The 12,173-nt window shown below is 42.3% G+C and overlaps 1 protein-coding gene across 8 annotated transcripts in view; it reads left to right on the top strand.

Moving 5' to 3' along the window:
* MARK2 (microtubule affinity regulating kinase 2) overlaps window positions 1-12,173 on the top strand; it is a 254,327-nt gene that overhangs the window by 195,304 nt on the left and 46,850 nt on the right. For 6 of the 8 annotated variants that reach the window (XM_068260448.1, XM_068260450.1, XM_068260447.1 and 3 more), the window contains exons 12-15: window positions 2,063-2,195; window positions 2,291-2,469; window positions 5,737-5,834; window positions 10,295-10,444. In XM_068260448.1, coding sequence (XP_068116549.1) covers window positions 2,063-2,195; window positions 2,291-2,469; window positions 5,737-5,834; window positions 10,295-10,444 — 560 coding nt within the window. The remainder of the gene's footprint in view (window positions 1-2,062; window positions 2,196-2,290; window positions 2,470-5,736; window positions 5,835-10,294; window positions 10,445-12,173) is intronic. The other 2 variants (XM_068260454.1, XM_068260453.1) reach the window with 1 other exon arrangement.

The following is a 12,173-nucleotide window of genomic DNA, read 5'->3' as shown; positions in this document are numbered from 1 at the left end:
CATTATTATCGGGCCGATAGACCCGGCTTGTTTTTGAATAGTGGGATACAACCAATCGGCGAGATGCGCCCTAAGGGTCCCCTCCCATCCAGCATTGTGCATACACTCATGGCCAAGCCCACAGATTCAGGGGGCAGTAAGCCTGGCGTTCTCCATGCCTTAGCACGTCCTCATTGTGATTCAAATGAGGTAAGACATTATTACAGAGCACTACCCTGTAACCTGCATAACTCCAATAATGGGCAGAGTGTGACATATTTTCACCACACCCACCCTGGTGCCTCCCCTATTTCCTCCACCCCTATATATAAGGCTTTGCTCTTCAGGGCACTTCAGCTCTGACTGGGGCTTTTATGATGATGGGGGTATTTTGTAATATATGTAAATAATTGGTGTAGGTTTATGTATATATGTACAGCACACTTTCTGATGAAGCCTTTTGGTGAAACATGCTCATGTTAAAGTCCTTGTACAGCACTTACCACTTTATGTATGTTTATACCCACCCGTCATTTGGTCAGTTTGCTAGGGGACTAGACATCAGGTGGTTGAACTGGATCAACTGTACCTTTTGATCAGTTCACTTCCACTGTCTCCCCTGCAATACTGTCACACTGTGTGGGCAGCAGCCATAGTAGTGTGGGATAGCTACACCTTCCCACGGTATTATAGGTTTTACCAGTTGTACCCATAGGGTAATGTCCTTCTGGACGTAAAGTGTTTGGTTCTGTTTCCCTGGTACCTCATTTATTCGGTAGTGTGAGGTTCCAATGAGAGTCTGGATTCTGAATGAAGTTATTTTGGGCCATTCCTCTTTACAAAACATCTCTAGTTCATTCAGGTTTGATGGCTTCTGAGCATGGACAGCTCTCTTTAACTCACACCACAGATTTTCAATTATATTCAGGTCTGGGGACTGAAATGGCCATTCCAGAATGTTGTACTTGTTCCTCTGCATGAATGCCTTAGTGGATTATGAGCAGTGTTTAGGGTTGTAGTCTTGTTGAAAGATCCAGCCCCGGCGCAGCTTCAGCTTTGTCATTGATTCTTGGACATTGGTCTCCAGAATCTGCTGATACTGAGTGGAATCCATGCGTCCCTCAACTTTGACAAGATTCCCAGTCACTGCACTGGCCACACAGCCCCACAGCATGATGGAACCACCACCATATTTTTCTGTAGGTAGCAGGTGTTTTTCTTGGAATGCTGTGTTGTTGTTTTTCCTCCATGCATAATGCCCCGTGTCATGCCCAAATAACTAAATTTTAGTTTAATCAGTCCACAGCACCTTATTCCGAAATTAAGCTGGCTTGTCCAAATGTACTTTAGCATACCTCAAGCGGCTCGGTTTGTGCTGTGGGTGGAGAAAGGCTTCCTCTGCATCACTCTCACATACAGCATATTTGTGTACCAAATGGTTGAACGATCCACAGTGACTCCATCTGCAGCAAGATGATGTTATAGGTCTTTGGTGCTGGTCTGTGAGTCACTTCGTGCCTTAAAGTGGACCCAAATTAAAAATACAAGATTTCAGAAATAAAATCTATTTTCTAAATTATAATAATAAATAGCAGCCTTTTTTCAGCTGCATGATGACAAATATAAAATATTTTACATTTATTGGAGGAACCCCTCCCTTCCTTTCAAATTGCCGGGAATATTCCGGCAAACTGGTGGAGTAGATGGTGTCCTGCAATGGAGGAATTGCTAATGGCTGCCCCCAGTATAACCCTAGTTATGCAAAGAGAAGGGTGAAAAGCATGCACTGAAATGATCATAGGTTTGAAGGAGTGTTTATTTATCTTTGTATGTGTCAGAGTGGTGCAACTAAATATTTTTAATAAAAAAAATGTTTGATTTGGGTCCACTTTAACTTGAACTAAGCCTGTGGTCCTCCAATGGCTGTTCTTTGTATGTGCACATAAAAGGTGTAAACATATAATGCCTATTAATATCTTTGCTGACTTCAATGGTTTCCTCAAGCAGAGTGAAAAAGCAGTTTACCTTATACACAGTTTTTTGCTGTCTAAAAGTTATGAAACGTCTTTTCTTTTCTGGTTAGCTGGACAATGAGAATATGACCCTGAAACCTAGACCGCCTCCAGATATCACCAACAGTACAGCTCCATCACCTGCCCATAAGGTTCACCGCAGCGTATCTGCTAATACCAAACAGAGGAGACTAAGTGACCAGGGTGAGTTTTGTATTCTATTGTCTTTTTTTTTCTGAACTCTGCAGCACTGTTTCATTGTCACATTTTTGTGCTTTTTTTTTTCCCCCTTTCATCAGCGGGCCCAGCTATCCCCACATCAAATTCCTACTCCAAGAAGACCCAAAGTAACAATGCTGAAAACAAGCGACCTGACGAGGAGCGAGAAAGTGGTCGCAAATCCAGTAGCACAGTTAGGGTGCCACCTAGTCCTTCAACTGGACTTGAGAGGAAGAGAACCACTCCAAGTCCTTCCACAGTGAGAAGCAAAAGCAATGCCTATGTTGTACTGTATAATTTATGAAAGACTATATTGAATGCTTTTTAACCTCGCTATTTACAGCAGATAAAATTGAATAGCAATAAATGTAAGGTCATACATCTTGGACATGTTAGTGGCGTAGCAATATAAGGAATATATAGCATATAGCTGATATCATACTTGGTAACATAGTTTGGTTGAAAAAAGACTTGTCCATTAAAGAGAAACAGTAACCAAGAATTGAACTTCATCCCAATCAGTAGCTGATACCCCCTTTACCATGAGAGATCTATTTTCTCAAACGGATCATTGGGGACCCTGTATGGCTGATTTTGTGGTAAAACCCCTCCCACAGTGTGTCAGCGCCTCACAGCTCTGAGGTCCTGACATCACAATGTGGGAGCCTTGCTGCATTGTGGGAAATAGCTGTTTCCAACTGCCAAAAAAGCAAGCAACATCTCCTTCTAGTGACCTCACCTGCCAGCAGTAAAAATGGCACCATGTTATAAATGTCTGAAGGTAAATCAGGGAGAGGAAAGATTTTACAATGAGCAAACACTGACTAAATCATTTATATATAATTATTGTAAAAATTAAGCACTTTTGTATTTTCACTGGAGTTCCTCTTTTAAGATCAAGCAGAGAACAAAAAAAAAACCTGTTCTGTGCCCCCACATATCCCAGTTGATACAAAGGAAGGCAAAAAACAGTACAAGGTTTGAGCCAATTATTACAAATGGAAAAAAAAGCCTTCCCGACTCCAGAAGGCAGTCAGATAAAGACCATGGATTAGCATCGCTGGGAATCGCCTAGTAATTATGGATATTCTTCAGTGCAAGGAAAACATCCAAGCCTTCTTAAAATGCAGATATAGAATTTGCCATAACTACCGTATTTTTCGGAATATAAGACACACTTTTCCTCCCCCAAAAATAGGGAGAAAAAGTTCCTGCGTCTTATATTCAGGCAGGGAATCCCCGACTTCAGAACCGCCCGCCGATACGAACCACCAATCCGCCGCATTGTCAGGGACTCCCTGCCTTGTCCTCCTGTGTGGTCCGCCGGACCCCAGCATTTTTCTGCTCCCCCTTGGCAACAATGACTGCAGAGCAACTCACCTTTCTATGGATTCCAGCGCTGTGTGGTCCTCTGGGGCGACATGTCAGCTCTACACCTGTAAAACAAAAGTTAGCGGCAGAAAAGCTCACCTACCCAGCGGCGACGATCTTCAGACATCTTGGTACCGGGCGGCTTCCCCTAGTGACGGCTCCTGTTAATGACTCAGAGTCATGGGAAATGACTCATTGAATCATTAACAGGAGCCTGTTAATGATTTAATGAGTCATTTCCCATGACTCAATGAATCATTATGGGGATAGCGGTGGAGGACCCAGGGTGGTGGTGGTGGGGGGGGGCATACACATGGACATGCACGGGAGGGGGCACACACACACACACACACAGGAGGACAGGAGGGGACACAGGGACTGGAGGACCACGGAGGGTGAAGGGGACACAGAAACACACACAGGGGGGGGGGGGGGGGGGGGGGGGGGGCAGGAGGACACACACACACACACACACACACACACACACGAACACAATGGGACTAGAGGAACACACAGGGGGGGCTGTAGGACACACACATAGGACAGTAGGCGACACATGGGGCAGGAGGACCACACAGGGTGGCAGGAAGGGATGACACACACAGGAGGACAGAGAGAGACACATAGTGGATACTGGAGGATAATGGGGGAGAACATGTACAAGACGCTCCTGGAAGATGGATGCACCAGGTTTAGTATATACTGTATACATTTTTTTCCCCTGATTTTTGCCCTCTATACCTATTATATTATATTCCAGAGCGTCTTATATTCCGAAAAATACGGTACTTGTGGTATTACATATTTTAACCACTCATACGGTAAAGAACCCCTTTCTAAACAGATGGCAAAAACTCTTCCTGCGAAGATCATGTCCCCTTGTTTGTACAATTGTACAAACTTAATAACAAAAAACTGCTTACATTTTGTATTGCCCTATGAGATAGAGGGCAAAGTGAAGATGTGCAGCTTTTGCTTAATGGGAAAAGCAAAAGCTGCACATCTTTACTTTGCCCTCTTGATATTTGAGTTAAAGAGAACCTAAGATGAGACATATGGAGGCTTCCACATGTATTTCATTTTTAAAAATGCTCATAAACTATGTCATGCTGATCCATTGCCTCTAATGCTGGGAACACACAATACGTTTTTGTGGTCTATTCTCCATGCGATCGATTTACCATTCGATTCTCTTATCTTTCGCTCATTTTTCGTATATCTTTTTTTTCCATTCATTTCTATGAGAAATCGAGCGGAGAATCAGACATGGCCGAATTATATCAATTGATGGCATATATCGGAACGATTCTACTGCAAAAACGAAACGTGTGTTCACAGCATAATACTTTGAGCCATAGACCCTGAACAAGCATGCAGATCAGATCCAGCAAGATTAGCTGTATGCTGGTTTAGATGTGCTGCAGCCAAAGAGATCATCCTCCGTGTGTGTGTGTGTGTGTGTGTGTGTGTGTGTGTGTGTGTGTGTATATACATTACACATATACATATCATATCTCCTGAAGCATTTAGTTATCTGGGTGCAGTGCTTGATTCTGTGAATCAACTGACAAACCTACATAAATTCGGATGGTGTCCCTGAAATACCCATTACGGCTTATCTGTAATCTAAAAGCTGTTCTCCACATGGATATTGCACTGCCAGCAACTTCCATTTTCAGTATGCCACTAACTTCAACCATGCTTTTCTTACACTCCTATCAGACTGTGCACACTGCAGCACAAAGCGAATAGCGCAGAAGGGGACCCATTGTTTTATCACTTCTCAGCCGCAGTGCAAAACACACTGCTGCACATATTTTTTTGGGACAATAACCACTTTATCATTTATTAATATGAATACAGGTAGCATGTACTGGAAAAGATTTAAAATTTGACACTGAGCCCAGAGATCGCGTGAAAGGGCCCTAACTGGGCAGTTTATGTTTTTTGTTTTTTTTTGACAGTGACACTGCCTTGCCTTTTTCTAGTTTTTTAGTCACAGAAGGTAAGGAAGAGGCACTGCAGCAGATGTGATGAGGATACAGGTTTCTGTTTTTAAACATTTTAGTGAATGCATAGAGATCCAACGGCATCATATGAACACACTCACCAAATTCAGTTGCTGAGTCAGTTCTTCTTATTTCTCACGTTACAGAACAGTGTGCTTTCGACTGGCACCAACCGAAGTCGTAACTCCCCTACAATAGACAGGGCGAACCTAGGACCTGGGTCTGTGCAGAATGGAAAAGATAGGTAAGTAGTTTTTGTTTCTTGCTTCTTAGTCAGGTGATTTTGACATTAAAGTGAAAGTCTTAATATTTAGTATCTGTTTGACATCAATTGTTTTTTTCAGCCTGCGTCTACATTAAATGTCAATGATTTTTTAATGGGTATCCCCACACGAATAGATTTTGAAAAGGTTTATTTGTACAGACGTGCTTCCTACTTAATTTATTAGATTAGTAGAACATCTCCCACAAAGCAGAAGGTGCACCAGTACCCCAATCTGTTCATAGCAAAGCACTGTCAAGAAAAGCAAGCATCAAAATCCCATGAAACTATCCTGACCAATTTTAGTTTTTCTATTATTATTTGTATTTAATTATTACACATGGAAATACTACACATTGGTTTTGTATTTGATGTTTTAGAAACTTTTCTTATTTTTTTCCTTATACATTTATATAGCACCAGTTTTTTCTGCAGCAAATAACTTACCAGTACATTTTTCTTTGCACTGTGGGTTGTCCAGAGGAAATCCATGCAAACACTAAGAACAAAGCTCTGTGCAGCTAGTTTTCTGGCTGGGTCCCTTACTCTATGGGGTGAATGTGTTTCCCGCATAGCTGCAGTGCTTATTTCTATAGATATTTTATAAAGGTACTGTTTAACTCTATCCATATGTACACAGCTTAAAGAGAACCAGAGATGAAGCACCCTCATGTATTTTATTACATTTATCAGTGGGAACATGACAGTAAACACCTATCATGCTTTTAGTTTTATTCTTCTCAGTCTAATCTATCTGTTATCAGCTGTGATAACAATCCACCTACTGATTCAGTCGAGGTTTGACCTGGAATCATTATAGCTGAGTCACTCTTCTGTGGAGTCTTTTCAAGCCCAAGCCTGCCCCCTCCTGGCTCAGATTTCCTACTCAGAGCTGTTGACATGGGAAGGGCTGCTGCTGCCGATTGCTGCTGCCGAGAAAGAATCTCTGAAACACACAAGTGTATCTGTGTGCACTGTGCAGCCAGTCATTATCTACTGTATGCAGTTTCATTTCTATGAGAGACACTTCCTACAGGCAGCCACACAACATGCCAGAATAATAAAGTTGAAAGCACACAGATGAAAGCCTGCTGCAGCCCTGCTTGTCTATAGTCTCATAGAGTCTAGAGACAGCACATCCAGAACGGCTTATAACCTGGCGGCCATATTGGATTTTTCCTGGAGCAATAATGGATAAAAGGCACTCAAAAAGGCACACCAGAGTGGCGAAATTATCAGGCAGAGCATTTATTCTTTACAAGCTATCGACCGATAAATTTATTTTGTGTGAATCGTTCATCTCTGGTTCCCTTTAATGTACACTTTCTGCAAATCTACGCATTTGATGCTGAGCATCTGATGATAAAATTCATAATGGGTGGTTACTTGCAGTGGATGCCATGGCCATTAAATCCCAATGTCGCAGAGCAAGTGATGTGGCAAACATGAACTGGATTATTTAAAAAGGGGTTAACCTTTTTCAACCCTACTTTGTGTGTTAGAATAGTGAGGATAGCTAAATGATTAGGCCGGTTTCACTTTTTTGCGGTGCGATTCTTCCACGGCTGAAAGCCCGCTGCAGAAGAACAGCAAAGCCCCTTTCACATTACCCTGTGGCAGACAGAGCTGCCAGAGTAATGTGCATAGGCCCACCCCACGATCAGTGATATACTCTCTGCTGGACAGGAACTACGTCATCAGGATTCCCATCGGTCCGTGCATGTCAATATGATCAGTAGTCCCAAAGGTTGATTGATAGACTAATACGCAAAGTTTGTTTCCATCTTCCACATTTTACCTCCCAAGCCTTAACCTCCTTGCTGGTTTTCCCGACCTGAGCTCGGGGTAGAAAAAAGCAGCTGCTATCGGTGATCCCGAGCTCAGGTCGGGGTAGGCATTGCAGAGCTTTACCTTTAGTTGTGGAGTCCCGTGCGCGATCTCGCTGCGCAGCGGGACTCCAGCCTCTCTCCCCGGCAGTGTGGGGTCTTTCCCTGGCCGCCGGGATCCCCCATGTCCCCGCTATTCTTCCGGGGACCCGGCAGCCAGTTGGAGCAGCGCAGCCGTGGTGGTGGCAGCGTGACGTCATCGGGGGCGGGGCTAACATTGAAAACGAACTTCTCTATATTAGAGAAATATAGAGAAGTTCGTTTATATGTATATTAGCACCATCTTGTGGGCAAAGAGAAAACTGCAGCCCAGGAGCCCAGGAAGGTAATTTTTTTTTTTATTTTGCTGCAGATCTCCCTGCCAGAATGATTTTTCTCAGGTTTTAGGGTCTGAAAGAGTGAAAAAAAAATTGCACCGCTTTTAGACCCTAAAATCTGGAAAGAATCAGACCGCCAAGGAGGTTAATATTGATTTTGAGTGAGATAAGCCTATTCACTGACAAACAGGGAAGGACTAGAGCTCAGTTCATTTTACTTTCACTGCAGTCTAAAGTTCTAAAAATAAGTGTTTTGACAGGCAACTTACACATAAAATGAGACACTTATGGCCACGCTGCCCATTTTAATCATTCTGTATTTCCCAGGTTTTTGAGTTGCTTTACATTTAAGTTGTCTATACAAGGATATATTTTAAACAATTTTGTAAAGATCAATATTTTTATAATTGTATGAGGTAAATAATTGGTATGGAATGATAGCCCTATTGATGAGTACGTATGAAAACGGCACCGATAGACTTGGGCGCAGGATAAAGAAGGTATATGGCTCATCCTGCTTCTGCACAAGTCCGGGCCGTGTTAATTACTATTCCCCCTCCAGGCCGCCATGGATGGTGGGGAATGATCTAATTCGGCTTCCAGCGACTGCATTATTGTGTTTTTTAAGCAACTTCGGCTCAGTCTTCTGACGGTGCCGACGTTACTCACTGAGCGCCGCTATAGACTGATTCCCATTATAGTCTATGGCGGCGCTGGCTGCGCCCAAATGTAGCAGCGCCAAAAAGCACTGCTCCGCTATTGATCCCACAGTTGTGTTTCTTGGAAACATTCTGTCAAAGCTGAAATGGTTAAAAAAATCATTTTAGAATGCAGCCGTATGATCAGTTTACATTTCTTTTAGCCCAAGAGCTCATTTGTTTGTCATTTGGTCCTTGTTAAAGTTCCTAAAATACAGTACTTAAGCATAGTTTTTAACATTATTTTAGGCACAGATCAGTCAGGTACAGACTAATCAGCAAGCGCATGGTGAACCAGACCTCATTGGCGTGTGTAAGGGGCTACAATGGTCCTAAGGGCCCGTTTCCACTAGAGCGAATCTGCATGCGTTTCCTGCATGCAGATTCGCATAGACAACACAAGTGGATGGGTCTGTTTCCACTTGTCAGAATTCCTGTGCGGTTTTGTGTGCAGGAAAAATCTGCATGGCAGAGCCCTCAGAATTCAAGGCAGTGTGCGATTCGCATACAATGTATTAAGAAATTTGCATGCATTTTCGTATGCAAATTTTACCGCAAATTCGCTGGAGTTTTCGCATAAAATCAATGTAAAAGCGCACAGGCACTGACATGGTTAAATTTGCATACTTACTAACCTATGCGAAAACACCTGCAAATTCGTGGTAAAATTCGAGTCCGCGTGCGAATTGTTTTTCATGTTTTCCACAACTAATTCGCACCGCACAAATGGAAATGGGCCCTCAAAGCCCCCTTACTAAAATGTTATGGAAAACAAAAGTTTGCTTTCTTTAAACAGAATTTGTGATAATTCAGGTTGGAGTGAGCTTGAGATGTCTTCCAGTGCATCACTGCTGAATATATGCAAATTAACCATTGTTGCATTCCAGCGGATCTGGAGGCACAGATCAAAAAGGTTAAATACCTACTTTTATCAACTCACATTCCACCCAAGTGCTTCTAAATAATTTGGTGCCTCGCAATAACAAGTTCAAATAATTAGACCTACCGGTATTTGTAAAATGGAGATAATATGCACTGTTGTTTCACACTCCAGCCTATGTATAAAATGTGGAAGTCTTTTTGGGAATAACATCACTGCAATGTTCTCCCTCCTGGCCATGCTGTTTCAACCCCAGTGAAATTAACATGATGAAGCTTTTATAGGGGGAAAGGTGTGATTTGGCTCTAGCAAAGTGCCTCATCACAGACCTATTGGTCTATAATTCATTTATCATAGACATGCTTATATGTTTTCCAGAAGACAGTTTCCACTTTCCAGAGAGAATTTTTTTTTCATAAGTCTTACATTTTTATTCCATCTTTTGGGTTGTTTTAAAGGACACATTCGCTAGCAAGCCATTACATAACAGGGTGTTTAAAACATGACCTGTCTGTTTTCTATGTCATTCTCCTTCTGTCTGTGTTGCAAAAACCCATTTGTTGTAGAAAATGTTCTCTCCTTCCTTCCACGCTTTTTCCTTTTTGTTAGTCTGTGCATCCATATCCTGTTTTGTATCTCCTCATCCATCCTCCACCGCCAGTTTCTCCACGCCTGGTTCCCGTGCCTCCACTGCTTCTGCCCCAGCCACCTCTGCCCGGACCCGTCAGCACCAGAAATCCATGTCCACTTCTGTGCATCCCTCCAAACCCACACCTTCCTTGGAAGGCAGCTGTGACTCATACAGACCAAGGCAAGTTTAAGGGGTATTATGGGGAATAATTCCTATTTAATATTAAGCGTTGTGTATTAAAGCAGACCACCTGCTGTGTGTGTGTGTGTGTGTGTGTGTGTGTGTATACAATATAGATTTCTTTTTTGGGGAGGGGGTAGGGAGGGAGGGGTATCGGAAAACCTTTCAGATTTTTTCTTTTTTTTGCTATAGCTATTTGTGTTCCCTTGCTTCTTATCCTAGTGACCATTAGGTTTCTACTGTGAACTGAGCTTCTGGCATGATGCAATTGTGCTCATAACATTCTACTGTGTATGGGTGGTACTTGCTTCAATGAGTTCAGACCACAATAAAAACCTGATGGTTGTAAATGCTTTTGTGTATGTCCAACATATTTGAAGTATGGTTAACATGTACCCTATTTCCACCGTATAAGACCCTCCAGAATATAGGACGCACCTAGGTTTAAAGGGTAAAAACCAGTGGGAAAAATATATACCAAACCTAGTGTGTCCATGTTCCAGGAGCGTCTTGTACATGTTCTCCCACAGATAGTGACCCCCTTATGTCCTTCTGAGTCCCCATCTGTTGCAATGTGCTTGCTTATCTAATCCATGCGCCCGTAGGGTTTGCAGACCACCTTCTCCTCCCCTGTGCAGCTTGCTCTAGTAACGGTTTGTGCAGATGATGTGATCAACACAAGCCATTAACTAGGGGTGGTCACGTGGAGGAGGAGGAGGACTGCAATCGAGTAGTGAACTACTTGTGAGCTCATCCCTGCTGACAGTAATGTCAGAAACACCTGATCTGCTGCATGCTTTGTCAGGGTCTATGGCTTAAAGGATTAGAGGCAGAGGATCAGCAGGTTAGCCAGGCAACAGGTATAGCTTAAAAGAAAAAAAAATAGCAGCCTCCATATCTCTCGCTCTTCAGTTGTCCTTTAATATTTTAGTCAGGAATGCCATGTGACTTTAGTACTCAGTGTCCTAAAGGTAGATGGATCTTGGCTGTCTCCATTTAAACAAGTATGCATTGACATGTTAATGTTAGAAAATTATATAATAATTTTAATAATCTTGGATCTATGCTTGTTGCTCAAAAACAAATCTGTGCTTTAGCAATCGAATTCAAAAACAAACCAAAGAGGAGTAAACAAATTTAGCAATATAGAGAAATGTTTTTAATAATTTAAATGCAAATATGTGCACCAGTCATCAATTAAACTATTTTACAAGTCGACCATCTTCTATTGTACCTGTTTGAGTTTTTTGTGCGGGGTCTGATCAACCAGTCACCAGTGTTGACACTTTGAACTCGCTGTACTCTGCTTGAAGGGGATGTTCCCCAGTTTACAAATGTTTAGGGGTCCACTGCTGCTGTTTTTTTTTTACTTGACGAGATGCACCTTGTTGTGATTGTCACATATATTTGCAGTGATGATGGACACACAGATTTACTTTTAAATAAAAACATGTTTCTATATTGCTAGATCTGCTTGCTCTTCTGTGTTGTGTTTTTGAATGTTAGAAAATTGTAGAAAATCCTTCCCCTATCAACGATCTCTGCCATACTTTACTGAATGCCCAGGTTTAAGCACAGTTTTATATACTGTGTGCATTGAACACTATCTTAAATTAAATATGCATGAAAATGGCCATGCAGTTTTTTTTGTAATGAGATACCTTCTGAACCATTTAGTAACCCCTCATGTTCACCTCAGAAACTTCCAGAAGTGATGTGCTCACAGGTG

This window comes from Hyperolius riggenbachi, chromosome 11, assembly GCF_040937935.1.
Source record: "Hyperolius riggenbachi isolate aHypRig1 chromosome 11, aHypRig1.pri, whole genome shotgun sequence".
NCBI classification, from domain to species: domain Eukaryota; kingdom Metazoa; phylum Chordata; class Amphibia; order Anura; family Hyperoliidae; genus Hyperolius; species Hyperolius riggenbachi.
This window is presented reverse-complemented; position numbering and strand designations above follow the sequence as displayed.